General features: G+C 36.3%; 1 protein-coding gene across 1 annotated transcript in view; it reads left to right on the forward strand.

The window, feature by feature from the left end:
* Nucleotides 1–714: 714 nt before the first annotated feature.
* Nucleotides 715–22,694, forward strand: part of LOC131153366 (transcription factor bHLH111) — a 32,853-nt gene continuing 10,873 nt past the window's right edge. Inside the window, exons 1-5 of the mRNA XM_058105637.1 lie at nucleotides 715–1,208; nucleotides 1,673–2,348; nucleotides 3,128–3,250; nucleotides 3,357–3,428; nucleotides 3,533–3,598. Of these exons, the coding sequence (XP_057961620.1) occupies nucleotides 925–1,208; nucleotides 1,673–2,348; nucleotides 3,128–3,250; nucleotides 3,357–3,428; nucleotides 3,533–3,598 (1,221 nt within the window). The 5' untranslated portion in view covers nucleotides 715–924. The remainder of the gene's footprint in view (nucleotides 1,209–1,672; nucleotides 2,349–3,127; nucleotides 3,251–3,356; nucleotides 3,429–3,532; nucleotides 3,599–22,694) is intronic.

Genomic DNA, 22,694 nt, shown 5'->3' on the forward strand with positions numbered 1-22,694 from the left:
AACTAGTTGCTTACAAATGTATTGCTTTAACACTCATACTAAAGAAACATAAGGTTCAAAAAATCACTATACCAGGCACACCTTAAAATCAATGCCTATATATTTCCTTAAATAGACTCATGCCTTAAGAAGTCTAAATTATGTGACTTATCAAATGCCTATATACATGAAAGAGCAATTTACATTATTATTATTATAACAAGGAAAAGCTTGCAAGTTTCATAGGAAACATTCCAACTGTTAAAAATTAGGATTTCAACATTGAAAGACTCATAGGGAGGGGTGAAAAAGGTTATTTGAATAATAGATGAATTACCTCATATCAATTGTGTAATCCAGACCACATATGGCGCACTCAAAAGTTCACAGCACTCGATCTCACATGGTTACATAGATTGTTTATGCTAGTAAGCAAAAATTAACAAAGGTGGAACATTTTTTTTTTTTACGGGCTTTATTTTGCAGGTGTTTTACATCGGATTTCAACTTTAGACTTGATGACTTATCCAAGCCACGGGACTCAAAACTCCGTGGGATTCAAATTCTGAATCATCACTCTGCACAATACGATAATACCAACCACCATCTAGCGCATATCAAAATGGGTGGCGTATAACAGGGCGTGTGCTGTACATGCATGAGAGAGAGAGAGAGAGAGAGAGAGAGAGGCGTATTCATTCATATACACAATTCCACCAATATCGCCAAACCCTTATGTTGCCTATAATAATTGCCCACGAACTTCAGTGGAAAACTCGTGCTGCATATTTTATTGTCTCCACCATAGTTGATAGTACAGCCCCCCAAAAGTAACTCACCACCACGCATGTATATATTCCTTGATTATTCCCAAAACCTCCCCAAAGTCCCTGCGGAAAGAAAATTTAGGAAATCCATCTTAACTCCCCTGCCACCAGAGGTAGCATGGCAGATGAATGCACTGAAAGCTCTGTTGCGACCTCTTCTTCTACACACACCTGGTGGGATCTCCATTCAAGCTCTCTCTCTTCTTGGAACAATTCCAGCCCGTGGCAGCCTCCTCGCAGTTACCCTAGTTCCCACTCTTCTAAATGCGAAGAGGATGCTTCCATTTCTACCCCTTTCACGAACGCTTCCAATCACTCCGGCCTAAGCGTCGATTCCTCTAATGATCAGTTGATTGCAGAAACTGCTTCTGCTAGTGATCATCTTTGGAGCCAGGTTCTCCTGTAAGTTAATTCCTATGTTCTAAACATTTAAAAAATTGACAGATTAATTAAATGAAAAAACATTTGGAGATAAGTACGTTTCACGAAAAGAAGCTCTAGCTCTCTTATTCTCCTTTTTTTTTTTTTTTCCCTTATTTTATTTTATTTTTTCTAGTTGTTGATACCCATTTTGATTTTTATGTTATTGAGTTCAGTGGAAGAAGAATCTTTTAAAAAGAGAATAAAGAGAAAAGGGAGCACTAACTCTAGTGGGAGCGTGCATGCATCTATGAGTGCAAAGAAGAATTATTCTTCCCTTTGAAATTTTCATCTACCATAACCCGTTAAATCTCATGGATGAGCTATTTCATACTGCGCAATGCGTAGTTAGTGCTAGTACCATGCCTTTAAGGTGGTGCTTTTACTCTTCATATTCCACGAAGACATATATAAATGACTAAACAGTGAAATTAAGCCTGTTGCAGATCAGGTGTTGAAAGTAATAGAGAACTGCAAGACAGCCAAGGTGTTGGAGAGAACTTACTCCATGCTCTCTCTGCGCCCAAGAACTTATCAACACGGATGCACCAACCTGCCACTGACTACTTGAAGAAACTGGACAACAGTTGGGAATTCTCTGGCTCCACCTGTTCCAACGATTTAGAAAACTTGACTGCAGAAAGTGAAAGGCAAACCAGGTTCTCTAATTTGGTGTGCAACTGGTCCATTGCCCCACCAGACCCACAAGTCAATCCCCAGTTGCAGCACCAACCATACAATCTATATTTGAGCTCCTCCATGGATCATCACTATTCACCACCTGATATTTGTCATGAGACACCAATTTTCACTGAACCAAATAAAAATTCTGGCCTGTTTTCGTGTTATGGTCATGAAATAGAAGTGCTTGATCAGAATGAACACAGAAAGATTGAAGCGCCCCGTAGCTCTGTAGTAGTGGGACAGAACAGTGGATGCTATTACGGAATGAATGACTTGCTCTGCACTGTAAATGCAAGAAACTTTTCTGAGGTTGTCTCCTTTAGTAGCAAATTGAGCAAACCATTATTGGGTCCTTGTTTGTCGACCAAACCCTGTCAAAAATCGTCAGGTTCATCTTATTTTAAGAAGCAAACACTCCAAACAAATTCTAATTCTCGTGTAAGCTACTCTATTCCTCAGTATTCTTTCTTTTTTCCCTTTTTCTGAGAGAGGATTTTGTTTCATTTTTATCATATTTATTCCCATTTGTGCATGTCTTCATCTTTTAACCTTGCCTGAACTTATATTTTCTTTTTCGGAACACAAGTAGGGCTCTAAAACTTGAGTTTCAAGAGCATTCTGGGAAGACACGGGCTGAGTCTCACATCCAGACATGAGGCTCACCTTGGCCTGTGTCTTCCTTAATTCATAAAAGTTTTGGGAAGATAGCTGCTTTTTCTTTTCTCTAAACAACATTACACACACACACACACACACACACACACACACACACATATATATATGTAAACATCAAGGACAAACGAAACTAACCATCGCCAAGATTTGGCAAAAAGATGTTAACCACTTCTCAAGTTTCAAGAATGACATAGCATTTCTTAAATTTTGAAAAAAAAAAAAAAAAAAGACATGAAAGAACTTTGAGATTTTAAAAAATCCTTTAACATTCAATTTTTGATATAATACTTATTAACCTGCTAGGCTTGCTTTTTGTCAAATATGAAGGCAAGTCCATGAGAAAAGTTAGGATTTTATAATCTCGTAAAAAGTCAATCCTTGTCGTTTTTTTCCATGCTCAAGGAGTAAAATTTTGAATTGATCTCTGCACCTTTTTGCTAAATTTCAACAAAGCATGTCTCTTTTATTTGAATATTAAATTAATTCCATCATAAGATTTATTATATAACAAAACTAACCAATGTACCCTGGTGTTCATGCAGACAAGAAACAACGGAAAAGGGCATCTAATCACAAATGAAGCAAAGAAGAAACGATCTGAACACAGTTCAGAGATTGCTCTAAAGAAGCCAAAACATGGGATCTCCGCAGTTTCATCGGTAGAGGTATTTTCCTTCAATCGAATCTGTCTGCATTTTCTATGCGTGATCAGTTGCAACAATCTGTTTTCATATATATATATGTGTGTGTGTGTGTGTGTGTACTGTCCAGTTGCAGGCTCCAAAAGTAAAGCTTGGAGACAGGATTTCAACTCTTCAACAAATTGTGTCACCGTTTGGAAAGGTTAATTAAACAATGAGTAAAACTTTTAATGAACCTAATCATCGATCTTTCGAAATAAATTAATGAGTGAAGATTTTGATGAAAATTTTTTACGCTTATTTTAGACGGACACTGCATCGGTGTTATTAGAAGCACTTGGATACATAAGGTTTCTTCAAGAGCAAGTGCAGGTGAAGTTCCCATTCCAAACCTATTTTCTTGTTTTTGGCTCTTACATTAATAAATTCAAAAACATCATGTTATCGCTGGGGAGGATATGAAAAAGAAATAGAGAGATGAAGAGGAAGATTACCGTAAACAACAACGGCAATGACAACAGTTGTTTTTATTAAGTATGATAATAACTACAAAAGTGCAATATGAAACTTATAATGATTCCGTTGAAGACAAAGAACAATGACTACTGATTTTTTATACGTTATGGAGTTGTAATAAATTGCAAACAGAGACGGTATGTGTTTGCTACAATTCCTTTGTATTAAGAAAATTGTTCGAATTATTTTATATATATATATATATATATATATATATATATCTGTGTGTGTATGTGTAATATATAAGTGAATAGAAATATTATTTTTTAAGAAACAAATATAAATATACTTTCATCTTATAAAACACACTAAAAATGTATATCAAAAGATTTTATTGTTAATTATGTTGGTATGCGTCCAATCTCATATCGCCTTTGTGAATAGTTTCATGCCAGTATAAGATTCTCTTAACTCTCTCTATTTGATATCGAGGTTTTAAGGATGAGCTCTTTAACTTGGCATCAGAGTTGAGCCTTGGGTTGCTTGACTCCTCCTTGCCTCATTCCCTCCCATGGGCTCGAGGGGGAGTGTTGGTGTGTCCTACATCGCTTCTGTGGGTAGTCTTAAACCAGTATAAGATCATCTTAACTCTCTCTCCTTGATACCTAGGTTTTGAGGATGAGCTCTCTAACTAGTTAAAACCACAAAGAGACTTGTAAGTTAAATATTATTATTTTTTACTCATAAAGCAAAAAATATAAGCACAAAAACTTCTCTCTCTCTCTCTCTCTCTCTCTCTCTCTCTCTCACACACACACACACACACACACACACAAAACATCTCTCAAAACCATGTTGATAATGAACACAAATATCTCAGTAAACTTTGAAGAAGTTAGTTCAAAATCACATTGATGTATATATGAAAAGTTAATAATGTTTCTCATAAAAATTTAATTAAATCATACATGAAAATTGGTAAAATTTAAACTTATCCAAGTCAAAATAATTAGTCTTGATTATCTATAAAAGTTTGAACTTTATGAAATATTTTGTAACTATAATATCCATTCCTCTTAGAAATAAGAAAAATCATGTTATTCCTATTCTACCTAGGGTGCAAAGCATCGCTGATTGAGCATCTTTCTTCTATAGCACAACAAAATCAATCAAAAGATGCTTTATCAGTGATGCTTTATACCCTAGGTAGAATAAGAATTAGGAAAACTTGACAACGATGAATTTAGTCTCTTATGCCTAATTTGGTGTATAAGAAATCTTATATATTTAATCCTATTTTATCCAAGACATGTCTTTAATTTGAGTGTCCCCTCCTTGTAATGTATGGTGGTTGTGTTAAATATATTCTTATTTATTGCTTTGATGCATTCCTTATTCACTATTTTGATATACTCCCTTATTTATTTATCCCTTACTCATACATCTTAAAGAAATTCAACCCCAGCCTTGTTTTTAAGGGATTCTTCCAAAGCAAAGGACTAAATGAAAGGAAACCAAAAATGGCATTCAAAAAAACGAATGCAGGAATGCCTTGATGGCAGGAAAATAAACCGATAAGTACAAAGAAAAAAGAAGATAGAAACCAATACATACTCTTTTCCACTTTTAGCAAACTTAAGGTCAAATCTACCACTCCTTTTTCTTATCAATGTCCACCTTCTTTAAGTTTGACACAAATCTATATGTTGAACTGATGGGATGGTAATATTGGAGGGGTGCAAAGACTACTCTAAAGAGAATCATTTTATCCAAGGATGTAAAAATGATTGAGAAAATAAGGGTCCAAGGTCAATTAGGAAAAACTATTCATCAACTTCTACGTGTGAATTTTTTGGACTTCCTTGAGTTTTATACTATCAGGTGTATATGTAGTTGAATTGTTTAAAATTTTCACCTAGGTGGACATAATGGAAGTATTACACGAATGAACATTAAAGAAGTAAGACTTAGTTGTATGATCAAATGTGACCATTTTACAGAATAATAGAAACTAACCTACTTAGTGCATGACTCTCTCCCTTAAAAAGAAGTTGTTTTGTGCTAATTTTGAGGCTAAGAAGGTAGATGGATAGAGAATGTCATGGCAAAATAGATGAAGTTGTTGATTATCGTCCCTCGAGGAAGTCAAGATGAACTAAAATGATCTTTCATTTTTCAATTAAAAAATAATAATAAGAAGGCAAACAACTAACCCACTCCTTCTAATCAAATTATTGATATGGTTGTGATGGAAGAGAATAAAAGTGAGAAAGAGGGTCAAATTATTGAGCTGACACCTAAACTCAATAGACTAGGCATCCAATTGTTGTACTAAAGGAGTACTTTAATTCCTATTTTGGAAATACAATTATCATGACCCTAAGTTTTTGGTTAGCCCATTTACATAGCTCCTTATCTTAATTTATGTTGAATGTTATGAGCTTTTACTATAGATTGCTTGTTGTTGTATCATTATATGGTCAGCTTAGAGATGTTCATTACCGTTTGACATTATGGTTCATTATATTGATAGCCTTTGAGATCTTAGGAATAGGAAGTTGTTTCATCAATAACTATTGAAGTCTTTAGTTTGAACAGTTGTAGTAATGGATTGTCTTTTAAAGTTTGGGGTTCTTTATATAAAAAAATTAAACTTAAAGCTTGATGGTGACTTATATGCTCCCTACTTTTGGTGCATAGAAGTAGATTTTTTGTTTTTTGGGAAAAGAGGGTGCCACCTCCTATCTTTATTAGAAAACCTCTCACTTATGGCAGAGGAATACTGTGGTTCCAACTAACTTAACCAACTTATTCAAAACTAATAAACCAATGACCAACAACCAAACAAATAAATAAGAACTAAACAACCATAAGTGGAAAAAAAAAAATCTAGAAGATCTCGAGGAATAAACCAACAACTACAACCTTCACAAACACGAGCACAAAGCATCACGAGCTCAAGGAAGGAAATCCCAACAAATCCAATCATTCATTCCCCTGACTTGCTATGGAAGCTCATCCTGACAACTATATGATCGAGATATACCAAATTCACCCTATTTGGAAAAGAAGTTCGCACTTTGATTCACCTCCCTGTAAACATGTTCCACTTTGTAATGTATGTCTCTCAATGCTAACACAAGCTCTTCCCACAATTTTCATAAGTTCCAAGTCGAACACTTCCCAGAATTAATCCACTGAACCAAAAAAGCAGAGTCACAGGCAATCTCCATTTGATCAAATCCGAGATCTTTGCACAGATTAATTCCTATAATAATCGCTTTCAATTCAGCCATATTATTGGTTCCATAACCCAGTAATGAGGAAAAAGCTGCTTTAAATAATCCTCTTTCATCTCTTATCACGCCTCCACCACCACAATTACCTGGGTTACCTCTACAGCTTCCATCACATTCAACTTAACCCAACTTATCACAGGTTTACACCATCTGACTACACGAGGAAGACGAACCCTCACATTTTTTACTTCAATATCCAAAGCACAAAGGACTGCAATATCCATGTAAGAAGCAGGTGCACATTTAGTTAACTTATCTGAAATAGATCTCAGCCAATATTTAATATCAAACCACACAGTTCTCACCGAATCATGAGTTGATTCCATCCTGGCTCTACATCGACGAGTCCAAAGTCTCCAAATGATGAGACTAGGTTTGAGACCTACCAAAATGCCTAACTGCGAGGCCCATCTTACACAACTAAACTAGAAATTAACTCTGTCTTTCCAAGTATTCATTTCCTTACAACTAACACCCAACGCCATTGCTGCTTGTTTCGATACCTCCTAAGCAAAAGATCCCGTGCAAAACACATGGTCTAGAGATTCAATATTGGCATTTGAACAACAATCACACCGAGAGGTCATCTGAACACCTACTTCTTGAATACGAGTATCAATTGGAAGACAAGTGAACCAAGACTTTCACATACAAATTGAAACCCATTTTGGCAACATAGGCTGCCAGATCCATTTTGAAACAAAGAATTCCTCTTTACACTCCCTTATGATTTCCCAAGCACTTGCTGTGGTAAATATCCCATTTGTTGAAGGTTCCCAAATCACTATATCTGGACCCTCCTTGCAAGAAATAGTAGAGTTCATTACTTCCTCAGCCTATTCTTCACCCAACAGATCCACTAATAAATCAACATTCCACCCATCTCTATCCCAACAATCTCGTGTTTGTAGCTTATGATTTCTGATTTCCTGAACCTTAGCTTAAAGGGCGGGACCGGAGGCTAACCATCAATCAAACCAAAAAGAGGCTAACCCTCCTTTAATTTGAACATGAACATGCTCTAATACTTGAGGTATCACACAAACAATCGATCTCCAAAATTTGGTTCCTTTATCTAGCTTTATTTCTCTCAAGTGATGTTTATTATTCAAATACTTGGCTTTAAAGAATTGAGTCCACAGATTATCCATAGTTAACAATCTCCACACAAACTTCATATGCAATGATTTTTTTACTTCCTAAAAATCCGTAATACCCAAACCACCCTCACAGACATGCTTACATAAATTAGGCCAGGAACACCATTTCCTTTTTCTTTTATCATTTACTCTACTCCAAAAAAAAGAAAAATCAATAACATAGAATTTAACTTTGTGAAGACAATATTAGGAATGTCAATTACATTCAATTGATAAACTGCCACTGATGATAATACATGCTTAATTAAAACTAGGTGGCCCCCTTGAGATAAAAGCTTAAATTTCCAACCCGCTATCTTTTTCCTCAATTTAGCAACTAGAAGATCTAAAATACGGGCTGTAAGACAACCCGATACCAAAGGAACGCCCAAGTATGCAGCAGGGAACCCTCCTTCCGCAAAACCAGTCATCCTTAACAAGGATCGCTTCCGAGCATAAGCAATTCTCTTTGACAAAAAAAATACTTGACTTGTCTTTATTTATCATTTGGCTAGACCAATTCTCATATTTCTTAAGAGTCTTGATAAGCATTCGAATGAAACTTCTTTTACTAATGGCAAAAATAAGAATGTCATTCACATAAAGTAGGTGAGATACCAAAGGCGCACACCACGAAGATGATAGCAAGCCCCTATCTTATTCTCCATAAAACTTTTCTCTAGAAGTCGAGAAAGAACTTCCTATAAAATAATAAACAGTTAAGGAGATGGAGGGTCTCCTTGGTGAAGCCCTCAAGAAGGTTTAAAGAAATCTTTATAAGTGTCATTCATCATTATGGAGAACCAAGGAGAGGAAACACATTCCGCCACTAAACCACGGAATCTCTAGGAGAATCCAAGGCTTTTCATAACCAAGTTTCAAAAATCTCAAACGACCCTATCATAAGCCTTAGCCATGTCTACTTTGATCATTACATTTCCACCATTAGATTTCTTATGCAAAGAATGAACCATTTCTTATACCAATGTAATATTTTCAAATATACTTCTACCGGGAATGAAAGCTTCCTGCTGTAGAGAAATCAATGTAGACAATAAACCATCATCTTTGCAACAATAATTTTTGAAAAAATTTTGTAGATAACACTACAAAGACTAATAGGCCTGAACTTGTCAAAACTCTGAGGATTTTGAACTTTTGGGATTAGAACAATGTAAGATGCAGAATAAAATCTAGGAAGAGGAGACCTTACAAAAAAAATCTCTAGTTGCATCAATCACTTCTTCTTTTACAATATCCCAACAATCATGGAAAAAAGCTGAACTAAAACCATTCAGACTTGGGCTACTATTTCTCGGGACAGAAAGAATAACATCCCTTACCTCCAGCTCGGGGAAAACATGACAAAGAGCAATATTCTCCTCTTCAAAAACCATAGGAGATATAATATCATCAAGGTAAGCTGTTCGACTGGGTCCTGCACCTATTGAGAAAGTTTGAAAATACCTTACTGCACCCTCAAGAACGGCCTCCATAGAATCCAACACTTCTCCATTCGGAAGCTTCAATGAATGAATCATAGCCTTCTTCCTCTTTTAGTTCACAAATGCATGAAAGAACTTTGTATTATTATCCCCCGCCTCCAATCACTTCTTTTTGGCTAGCTGAGAAATACGAATCTCCTCCCTCTTTTCCCAAGCTTCCAACTCGAGTTTAGAAAAGAAGAAATCTTCCTCAATTTCTTGCGAATTCCCTTCCTGAAGTTGAGCCTCTAGAACCCCCATACTTTCCTCCATATTTTTAATGTTCTGATACACATGTCCAAATACCTGCTTGTTCCAGTTTCGGATTGCAACTTTCGTATGCTTCAATTTAGCAGCAAGTCTAACTAAACCCGTGTCATGGGATTCCTCCCTCCAGGCTTTCTCTATGCAAGACTTAAAAAACTAATGAGTGCTCCACATATTATGATACCTGAAGGGAGAAGGACCATACCGATGCAAATTTCTATGAAACCAAATCTTCAATGGGTTATGATCAAAATTCCTCCTATTTTCATAGAAGTAGATGTTTGAGATTCTCTATATATAAAAATTAAATATAAATCTTGACAGTGAATTATATGTTCCCCACCTTTGGCGCATAGAAGTAGATATTACCAAGTCAATAAAAATTTTTAGATGAGAACTAAAAAGTGTATCATAGTATAGTTTAGGCTAAAATGAGAATTGTCTTCAAACTCCAAGTAACAATGCCTTATTGCTTTACTAATAACCTTCCTACAACACAAAGGCATAATACATTCTTTAATTGCAATCCAATAACTATCAAAGATAAACTCCACTTTCAAAAAATGCCAGGGATTGGTGTTAATAAAAAGAGTCAACTCCAACTTAGGTTCAAATCAGTGGCATGGTATACGTTATGAACGAAGCTCATATATGTGTGCGCACACATATTTGGTCTATTGGAAGCCCACACTAGGCTTACTATCACAAACTGAACACTTCAACCTTGCGAAGGGCCTGTAGCACTAGCTATAGGAGCACTCTTGCTTAACTAGTAAATCGAAAGTATATCATGGTTTACCACAAGAACACATTCACAACCATCACATGCAAAGTAAGTAGTAGTAAACAAGAGTTACATAGTAAACAATAAAAAAATGAAATTCATTCTTAACACCTCCATGAATTTTACAAATGCTAATAAGTTTTACAATGACTAATTAACACTCACCCTCTCTTAAAGAGTTTTCAACGCTATTATAGCTCTAGCACTAGGAAAGATAAATAAACCAAGGATTCATACTCCCATTTTACACTAATTCTTACCCAAAGAACAAAACCTATACTACTATTTCCATTATGGTTACCCATCACATGCACACAGACAAACGATTAAAGGCAAGCATAATGCCTTCTTTAACAGTTTTGTTAATGGGGCAATTCTCTTTGAGTATCTCTCCATGAACTTCCAATAATAATTGGTGAGTCCAAAAAAGGAATGCAACTCCTTCACTGTCATTAGGATCTTACAATCGTGAATAGTTCTCACCTTCTCCATATCCATTTAAATTTAACCATGTTCAACCATAAGACCAAGGAATTTGATGCTCCTTTAAGAAAAAAGACTTCTCCCTATTCACATAAAGGTTGTTCTCCTTTAGCCTATTAGAAACCTTCCTTGGATGCTCCTCATTTTCTCCAAAATGGAATTGTAAACCACAATGTCATCCAAATACATCGCAACATACTTGTTGAAGTACTTATGAAATATCTAGGTCATCAATATGCAAAATGTCACTAGCACATTCATCAACGCAAAGGGCATCACCTAGAATTCATACGCCCTATATCACATTGCTCAAATAGTCTTCGACTCATCACCATCAATTATCCTCATCAGATAATAGCCTAACCTTGATTAAGTTTGGCGAACCAAACTAATCAAGAAAATCAACAATCCGTGAAATATACTTGTTCCACATAGTAACTTTGTTAACTATGTAGTACTCCACATGCATCTACATGCTCCCATCATATTTCCTCTAAAACAGCAATGATGCTTTGAACGATGTTTTGGAAGGACATATATAACCCACTTCCAATAATTCATTAAGTTGCTTCCTTAACTCCACTAACTCTAAAGGCCCCATCTAGTGTAGCTCTTTACAATAATGCTTTTTTCCCCAATAACAACTCGATCTTATGCCCCACACCCTATCATGGAGGCAAGTTATCCAGTAACTTATTCTATATAACAACTTTATGTTCATCCAACACATCTTGGATTGCAGTAGGGGCCCAATCTTGGCCTACCTTTTCATTCACCACCAATGTCGCAATATATGTCTATTCATCTCTTCTCAACCTCTTCTTGAGTTACATAGCTCAAAAGAACTTCCTGTAGTCCTTTTTTCATAACATATTGCACCATGCAAGTGTGATCGCTTATCAAATAAAGGGATATAGAAAATGACATCAGTACTACTTTAGTCTTCCTTAAAAATTCCTTTTCAAGTATCATATGGAAATCGTCCATTGACATAGCTATGAAATTTGCATGTCCGGCTTATTGTCCAAGCTTCACAATCATTCACTTGGCTACTTCTAAAGTAGGCCAAGTTGTGGAATTATCCACTTTAATGCATCCCGAGTCCTCCTCCAAGTTCAAGTTGAGTCTATATGCTACTATCTGTGAGACAAAGTTATGGATAGCCCTCATATTCACTATAGCTCATATGCTCTTTCCATTGATATGTAGATCCACAAATATTAACCCTTTTTTCATGGATAGTGTTAGGCTTTTTTCCCCACCTCTCCAACACATTGAGTAACCACAATACACCTATCCTCAAGGTTTCTTCCTCATCCCCATCATCTCCTTGTGCACTCTCCACAATAAAAGTCAACAAGGCATTGAGTAATGACTTGAAAAGGCAATTAGCAACCTTATGAGAGCCTCGCATAAGAAGCAAGCTAGCTTACCTTTACCACTTCTTGTTAAAAAATCAAGGTGGAAAAGCATCCTTTGAATTTGATGCCTTGGTGTCAGTTCCCCCAGTATGCCACTCTTTGTAAACATTATGAAACTCTCTCCAACATAGCTAGTCAAGCGTTCTGTGGTAGCTTGTGTAGTAGGCAAGTCTTAAACTCTTTTTCGATGAAGTTCTTTCCTCGCCCATGATTTCAACTCCTCCATAAAATAGAACAACTTATCATTTTCTAACATGTCCCAGATATCTAGCATCAAAGCAGAGAATTGTTTCACTTACTTTTTAATTGTATTGATGTCTTTAAGGTCTTGCAATTTAAGTCAAGCATTGTATTCAACATTTTCATAAAAGAATTGGGTCTTTAACTCTCTTTTCAAGTCTACCTAACTATCCATAGATCACTTATAATATATATCATCATAGTTGCTATGTTATGACAACTTAGCATCACCACTCAAGTATATAATTGACATACATACTTTCACCTCCTTGAGTTTATCCTTGCCAAAAAAAAAAAAAAGTATTGCTCCATGTCAATAAAATTTCTTAATATCCTTAGTTTCAAGGGCATCCCCATATGCTCAAGATTTGGTACCTTCTCTTTTCCACACTCTACCCCTATAGAGTTAGAATTCTCTACAAAATGAACCATCATTTTCATCTTCACATTAAGACTCCCCATTTGGATCTGTAATGCTTCCACTATAGCATAAAATTCCTCTAAACATTTTCATAAATAGAACCTTGTTGATCTTTTTGTGATCCCTCCAATACATCAATGTTCAACATGTTTGACCATATCCATGGCCATATTATTGGTTGTCTCAACCTACGCCTCTAGTGCCTTAATTATCTTGGTATTGGTTAGCATGGTCTTTCACTAATTTCTTTGCATAATCCCCTAATATAAAGGCAATCAAATTCACAAAGTAATTAATCAAGCTCTAATGCCAACTTTCATAGGCCAAACATTTCACACCTTCAGAAGGGTTGTGTTGCACAAGCTATATTACTTTTTCTTAACTAGTTAGCAAAAGGCATACCATAGTTTATCACAAGAACTCACTTACAACCATCAAATTCAAAGTAAGCAAAAACAATAAACTAGTATGCAAATAGACAAGAATCATAAGGAAAACTAAAGCAATGTAACTCTTTCTTGACACCTTCATAAGCAACGTGCTTTTAGTGATATAGAAGATTAGGCTAAACATAATTACAAATGCTAGTAAGTTTTACAATGACTAGTGAACCCTCACCTTTCATATGTTATTCTTACTCTAGCATTAAGAAACATAAAGCTGACTGAGTCATACTCCTATTTTACACTAAGGCATTTTCTCACCCAAAGAATAAAAAATATGTATTGTTATTTACATGATGGCTACCCGTCCTATATACACAATACAAGTGATCACATACAAACATAATGCCTAAAACAAGTTCAGCTCATGACACTTTGGCTCTACAATAAGATCCCTCCCATGATTTGAGCTTAATGGCTCCAACATGGAAATCCCAAGCTTTAATAAGTAGGATGTCCCCTAGGGGACAAAAAAGTTCGCATATTTACTTTCTCATTGTGGGGTTTTAATTTGGGGAATATGTCTTCTCCTGTATTCTTTCACCCCTTCGTTAAGGAATATGATTTTACAACAAGCCTATAGTAAATCCTTTTATCCACCAAGGCTGAAATTGGAATCAAGAATATTTTTTTTAAAGCCCTCATACCCTTTAAATAGGAGTAAAATTTGAGGATATTATCCAATTGAATAAAATTGTTTGAATATGATTATAAAATTAAGTCTGTAACATCCATGCTAAAAGTAAAAGTGAGTAACCATTTTATTTTATGCCCATGAATATCTTTTGTCTAACCTACTAAAGGCTTTAACAGTGTATTAGATTGACTTCAAGATTTTAGCCTCCTCTCAGGTCATAATTAGACTGGCAATGCTATCAAAGACTATTACTACATAGAGAAATGACTTATCTACTACCTTAAGCTTGATTGGGAAAAGTGGAAATTTAGCATATTTCATTATATCATCAAATGTCTGCTGAAATTAACTTATCCATTTAAATTTTTCAAATTGATGAATAATAAGAGACACATCAATTTTCATTGACTTTTTAAAAGATTGACATAAATTTCCTACTCTAACAATTAATCTCTAAACTTCTCTTAGTCTCTTTAAGGCATGTCATCTATATAGAGGGTTGTATTTTTGTCAAATTGGCCTCAAACCTCTGATAAATTACTATAAACCCCCAAAAAATTACTATATGATACTCAAACAACATTTTTTGGATTTAGTTTAGTCAAATACTTCCTTACATACTAAAATGACTCCTCAAAGTCTATATAGATGCATCAACCTTTTAGATTTTTTCTAGTATGTGATCAACACCTATTTCTATACTGTAGTTGATTACATCGTCGAATATTTTAATATCCAACCACTAGTAGGCCCTTCTATCTTAAATTTAAATGTCCTTATTTCCTAACAGTGTATCCCCTCATTTGTAATGATAGAATTCATCTCTTGATTAGATGGGTGCTTTTCATTTGTTCGTTCCTAAATAGGGATCCATAAATGTTAGTAGTTAGCTACACATGGTAGTATCAATATGTGATCTATTAGGGGCAATGAAAATCTATCCTTAGTGCAATCATTATCAAGATTAGTTAAGTTAATATAGATTCTCCACATAGAATTAACCTTCCTAATTATTGCAAATTTTGGTCATCTAGGGTCATTACATTCTTAATAAACTTGGCTTTGATTATACTCTTTGCTTTTCAATGATTTCTTGGGTTATGTCCTAGACTTGGTTCCTTTTCTTCTACTTAATGAGTCAAGATTTTTATTTATATTGAATGCATGAAAGATTACATTTAGGCATAAATTTCGTACATTTCTAGCTAACAATGTGAAAACATTAGCATTGACTTTGGGAAATTAGTTCAACTTTGATCCTAAGGCTTTTTAGCTTAGACCAAACCAAACTATCCATTCCTTTACATTGACAACTGGCTCAATTGAATTGAATTTATCTATCCATGTAGCCTTCTAGTTTGGTTATTCTCCTTTAGCATATTGGTTGTTTATAGTTAGAACCTGAATTTCACTCTGATGATGTTATATAACACACACATCTCGTTGATAAACCTCAATTCTTCCTTCATGCATTCTTCTAACTTCCCACTTTAAAGAATTTCTCTTTGTTCTATAACTATTCCTTTCGAGGAAGCATGGATAATGTCAATAATAAGTCAGTTATCTATTAGTTCTAGCTCGTTTATAATACTACTATTAAAATATTGATTTCCATCCACATACCTACCAAAAATATTCACACAATCACTTGTTCTTTCTTATTTTTAGATTTTAGCACTCGCTCATTTTATGTCCATGTTCTTGCTAGAATCAACAATATTTATCTCTATCTCCTCCCATGGCACCGAGTTTTATTTTATTTCATAATCTAATTTGGTTTTGTATTTCTATAAATCTAACTAACTTGAGCTTAAGTGAGAGTGATATTTAATGAGTTATTTAGGCTCTTTGAAAGTGTGGTATGCTTGGATACCACTCATCTGCTCAGGAGTATATAGAGTCAGAGGGGGGTCAATAGACTCTTTTGCGTATATTGGGCTTTCTTTATAAAATAAAACTCTTGGCAAGATTCAAGCAATTATATCATAATATATCAAATGTAAATCATGCACAAGACAAATAATAAAGAGTATAAGGAGAGAAAGCTTAACACCAGTATTTTAACGTGGTTCGGCACCAAGCTTACGTCCATGCCTTGAGACCAACTCAAGGATTCCACAATCCACTAAGGAACTCCTTCACCAGTAGAGAAGCTTTATAACTTTGGAACAGATCCCTACACTTGGGAATAAATCCCTACCAGCTCACCAAGAGCCACAAGGATCACCAAGATGCCTTGCAAGTCGGTTCACCAAGAATCTTCACCAAACGGTTCACAAAGAACCTTACAAAAAACTGTTCACAAAAAACCTTTGCAAGAAGTTGGGTCTACAAAAGAATGCTCCACAAATGAGCTGATATTAAATACAATACAATCCTCACACTATTCTCTCAAGGAATGAATCACACAAGATTAGAGAGCAAGAGAGATTAAGCACTTGTGATGAATAACTAAAATACAAAGTGTTAGTTTTTATTGTAATGCCCCGACCTGCCACATGGGGCCCGGGGTGTTACTTTAGTAATATCTGTATTCCTGATACCATAATCCTCATATAAAAGCAGCATAAACAATTTAAACATCCTCAAATACATTACCAAAGTTCTAAACTATTGTCATACATAGAGATCTCCAAATACCCATATTACAAACCAGAAAATGAAAGAAAACTATCTCAATCCGTACAAACAACTTACTACTACTATTACTAGATAACTAAGCTTAGCTCCTTTAGCCTGCTAACCACAATCCCTGGTACCTCCTGAAAAGTCAAACGATTATTAGGATGAGACATCTCTCAGTAAGACAGATTAAGTTAATATTAGGGTGTGGCCAACATGAGTTTTAGTAGAATCAGAAAATATTCATTTCTCTATTTAATCAAAAATAGCATTTGCAGAATCGTACTCACACCTATACACTTGAAAATACACATTCATTCTCATAGTATAAACTAGTTCGATTAATAGATAACACTATTTACATAAATTCACATATATGCGTAGAAGACACCCCCTTGGACAAATGATATGATTAACCCCCATGACAGGTTATGCGGCCCGAAGGCTGAACTTAGCCTGGGTGATCATTGTAAACAAAGTCAAAGTAACCATCTGCAAGTATGTTCTCGGGCATCTGCAAGCTCTGCTATAAGTCCGATTGCCTTACCACATCCAGGTAGAAACCCTAGGGAAGTTACAACAACTCTTCGCAGGACAATCGTCTAAAACCCCCTACACTTCCACTACAATGTGGTTGCACCTGGCCAAATAACTCACTAGCAATGGTATCGTGCTCACAATACGACCGGTCCTCAGGGTTCCTAAATCATATCATGCAATTTAAGTAATAAAAACTATAACCCGGTTTCATTTCATAAGACATTCAAAGTAATTCTGTATTTTCAAAACTCATTCATTCCTCGATATAAAACCGACATATCATAATCCCTTGATATTAAACCGGCATATCAAAACCCTCAGTACTAAACCGACATATCAAATCGTCGGTATTAAACTGGCATATCAAACCCTCGATATTAATTTGACATATCATTTTCCACATTTCCTGAAAGCAATTTGAAGCCATAGCTTTCCACGTTTCAAAAAGAAACCGACAATTTCATTTAAACCAAAACATCATTCTCATGCCACACTTATTTGAGTAAAACACCATAATATAACAAATAGTCCAGAAAAGTATAATTTATTGAAAACAAGAATATAATCATCTCTAGGTTTTAGTTTAATTCAATTATATGATTTTTAAGAGAACACAGATGATTACCCTACTCCCATTGATTTTTCCCCAAATATGTAACCATCAAAATCGGCACTTTCATAAACCCAATTCACCCAAAAGTCGCACATAGTATTCTGATAACAAAATACTTCAGTTTAATCGGTTTGGATTCAATAAAAACCTGACATAACTTAATCTCCTTACCTGTTCTTGAAGAAACTGCCTAAATCCTTCGAAACCTTAGAACCTAGCTGCTCGAATTTGCTAAGGATTTATGGCCTACGTGCTAGGAAGAGGGGGAGAGGATCGAGGAGCACTCATGAGTGATCCGGAAGGCTTAGGAGAGAGAGAGAGAGAGAGAGAGAGTCTTCCAAAAACCCTAAGCTAGAGAGAGTGAGTGAGTGAGAGTTATAAAAAAAATGTATTACTTAGCCTTTAAGTAACTCAGCCTGCAGGAAACCATCGACGGTTTGGCTATCTGCCAAACCAAAAATACTCTCGATAGTTTGCCTGCAATAAAACCATCGGCGGATTTTCTAAACTCCTTGAAATCGTCGACGTTTTGGTGTTGTTCCAAACCAACTTCCCTCTTTTCTTTCCATTTCTCTTTCCTTTTATTTATTTCTTATATTTTCTTAGTTTGGGTTACTACATTCTCCCCTCCTTATAAAAATTTCTCCCTCGAAATTCGCTAAATTACTTCATCACATCCATTGGATTATCATTGATATGCTAATATGACTCTAGGAAGAGCTGGTGGCCACCCACACAGCAGCCTCATCCCAAGTTTATTAAATACCCTAACTTATGGTGGAGGAATACCGTGGTTACACACAATGTCTCGAAAGATTATAATACCTATACTAAACTCTCCCAAAGACCATCCATTTACTAAAATAAAAAATGACAGATAACTAAGTAAACGTACTTTAAACACCTTATATATATATACAAAACCAAACACTTACCTACTATCATATCTACCTGTTTAATGTTGAGCCTCTTTGAATAGCTATGGATACTTCTGATGTATTTCCATTTCTAATTCCCATGAAACTTCCTCCACTGCATGATTATGCCAAAGTACCTTTACTAACGATATTTCCTTAGTACGCAGTTCTTGTATTTTTCGATCTAAAATTTGAATTGGTACTTCCTCATAGGATAAGGTATCTCTGACTTCTAAGAATTCATAGCTTATCACGTGCGAAGGATTTGGGATGTACTTCCTCAACACTGACATGTGAAAAACATCATGAACCCTAAACAAAGCTGGGGGTAACGCCACTCGGTAGACAATTGGACCAATTCTCTCCAGAATCTCAAATGACCCAATGTACCTAAGGCTCAACTTACCATTCTTCCCAAATCTCATCACCCCTTTCATTGGAGCAATCCTAAAAAATATCATATCATCCACCTCAAAATCTAGCTCCCGTCAACAAGTATCAACATAACTCTTTTGCCGACTCTGAGCTGTTCTAATCCTATCCTTGATGAGTTTGATCTTCTCAGAAGTTTGCTGCACAAGTTCTAGTCCTAAAATCTACCATTCACCGAACTTATCCCAATACAGTGGAAATCGGCACTTGCGACCATACAAAGCTTCATATGGTGCCATCTCGATACTAGCCTGATAGTTGTTATTATAGGCAAATTCCACCAGTGGCAAAAATCGGATCAACTACCTCCAAAATCTAGCACACAAGCCCACAACATATCCTCTAGCATCTGAATTATTCACTTTGTCTGCCCATCAGTTTGTGGGTGAAAAGCAGTACTGAAAGTAAGTTTAGATCCTAAGGCTTCCTGCAAACTCTTCCAAAACCGAGAGGTAAACCGTGGATCTTGATCGGATACTATTGAAACCGGGATACCATGAAGTCGGACTATCTCCTGTACATATAGCTCTGCCTGCCTATCCATGGAGTAACTAACTTTAATGGGAACAAAGTGCGTGATCTTAGTCAGATGATCCACTATTACCTATATAGCATTTTGTCCATGCACCGCTCAAGGCAACCTCGTTACGAAGTCCATAGAGATATGCTCCCATTTCCACTTAGGAATACCAAGTGGTTGTAGTGATCCCACTGCCCTCTGGTTCTCCGCTTTCACTTGCTGGCATGTCAAACATTGTTCCACAAACTGGTCAATCTCTCTCTTCATATTGCTTCACCAAAAATATTCTCACAAATCTTTATACATCTTTGTGCTTCCTGAATAAACAGTATAGAGAGAGCGATGAGCCTCTTCCAAAATTATCCTTTTAATCTCTGCATTATTAGGTACACATAGTTTGGCGTGAAATCTTAGCTTTCCCTCGTCCGAGACATTAAATTCTTTTGGTTGTCCACTCTGTACTTTCTCCACAATTTCCATCAACTCTGCATCTTTCATCTAAGCGGCTTTAATTCTTTCCTATAAAGTTGATTGGATAACCAGGCTAGAAATGAACACCCGATGATTTCCTTCCACTAACTCCACACCCGATCTTTCTAGGTCTACCCCGATCTGATGCTGCATTCCAACTGCTATCACTGATGCATCCACTGAGTTCCGACTCAAAACATCAGCTACAACATTAGCCTTTCCTAGGTGGTAACTGATGGTATAGTCATAGTCCTTTATCAACTCAAGTCATCTTCGCTGCCTCATATTCAGCTCCTTCTTGGTGAAAATGTACCTAAGACTCTTATGATCAGTAAAGATCTCACACTTTTCACCGTATAGGTAGTGCCTCTAGATCTTTAATGCATAATCCACTACTGCCAATTCCATGTCATGCATGGGATAGTTCTTCTCGTACTCCTTGAGTTGGTGAGAAGCGTACACGATGACTCTTCCCTACTGCATTAAGACATGCCCGAGTCATTTCTGAGATGTGTTACTGTAGATTACGAATCCACCATCTCCTAATGGAATGGTCAAAATTGTGGCAGTGACTAGTCACTCCTTCAATTCTTGAAAGCTCTGCTCACACTCACCAGTCCACTCAAACTTCATGTTTATCCTCATAAGTCGTGTTAAAAGACTTGATAGTCTAGAAAATTCCTTTACAAACCAGCAATAGTACCCTACCAGACCCAAGAAACTTCTAACCTCTTGCATGTTCTTCGGCCTTGCCCAATTAACTACCGCCTCTATTTTTCTCGGGTCTACTGAATCACCTTCCTTGGACACTACATGTCCTAGAAATGCAACTTGTTGCAACTAGAATTTACATTTCTTAAATTTGGCAAAAAACTTCTTTTCTCTAAGTACCTAAAGTACTAGACTCTAATGAGCTTCACACTCTATAGGGCTCCTCGAATAAATCAGGATGTCCTTGATGAACATAACTACGAACTGATTTAAGTACTCATGGAACACCCTGTTCATTAGGTCCATGAATGCTATAAGAGCATTGGTCAAACCAAAAGGCATAACTAGAAATTCGTAATGGACATACCTAATGCCGAAAGCTATATTTGGTACATCCTCTAATTTAACTTTCGCCTAATGATACCCGGATTGCAGATCGATCTTGGAGAAAATTTGTGTGCCTTATAGCTGGTCAAATAGGTCATCAATACGGGGTAACATGTACTTGTTCTTTACTGTCACTTTATTGATTTCCCTATAGGCGATGCACATCCTCATCAACCCATCTTTCTTCTTTACAAACCACACTGGCGCTCTCCAAGGTGATATTCTTAGTCTCATAAACTCCTTGTCAAGTAGCTCCTGTAGTTGTTCCTTTAACTCCTTTAATTTAGCCGAAGCCGTTCTTTATGGAGCCTTGGAAATTAGTGTCATCCTGGAATTAAATCAATGGCAAACTCAACCTCGCGATCAAGAGGCCATCCTAGTAAGTCCTCAGGAAAAAAATCCGAGAACTCCCTTACCACAAGAATATTCTTTAGCTTAAGTTCCTCCCTCGGTGCTTTTTTCACAAACGCTAGGTACCCCTGGCATCCCTTTAGAAGTAGCCTCTTTTTTTGAATAGCTGAAAGAATCTGTGGTGCAGAGCGCACACATGACCCTACAAATTTAAACTCCTACTCCCCAAGAGGTCTAAACGCTGCCTCCTTCCTATGGAAATCAATACTCATGTAACTAGATGCTAGCTAGTCCATCCCCAAAATGACATTAAAACCATGCATGTAACAAAAAATCAAACTAGCAGGAAGCATTCTCCCCTGAATCTCCACTGGGTAACCTCTTATCACCTTACTACACCCTACAAATGATCCTATTGATGTGACCACCGCTAACTCGGCATTTAATAGCTGAGTCTCTACCCTACATAATTTGATAAATCCCTGAGATACAAAAGAATGTGTCACTCATGAGTTAAATAACACAATATCTTTATTTGAAAGCACATAAATGTTAGTTGTTACCACATCTCCCGCATTCTCGACGTCGCCTGGAGTCAAGTAATACAACCGCATAGCGCCTGATTACCTCCTCAATACTGATGCCATGGGGTGACGTTATTCAATGTCACACGATAGTCCCATGCCATATGTCCAGCCCTACCGCACCGGAAGTAGCTAACTGATCCAACCATTCATTCGCCCCAATGCCTCTGATGGCATCTAAGATACGTTGAACGTGATAAATCCCCCTAATGGGCTCAATGTCCCATCTCCTGTCGCTGGCCCGCG

This window comes from Malania oleifera, chromosome 4 (genome assembly GCF_029873635.1).
Source record: "Malania oleifera isolate guangnan ecotype guangnan chromosome 4, ASM2987363v1, whole genome shotgun sequence".
Taxonomy (NCBI): Eukaryota; Viridiplantae; Streptophyta; class Magnoliopsida; order Santalales; family Ximeniaceae; genus Malania; species Malania oleifera.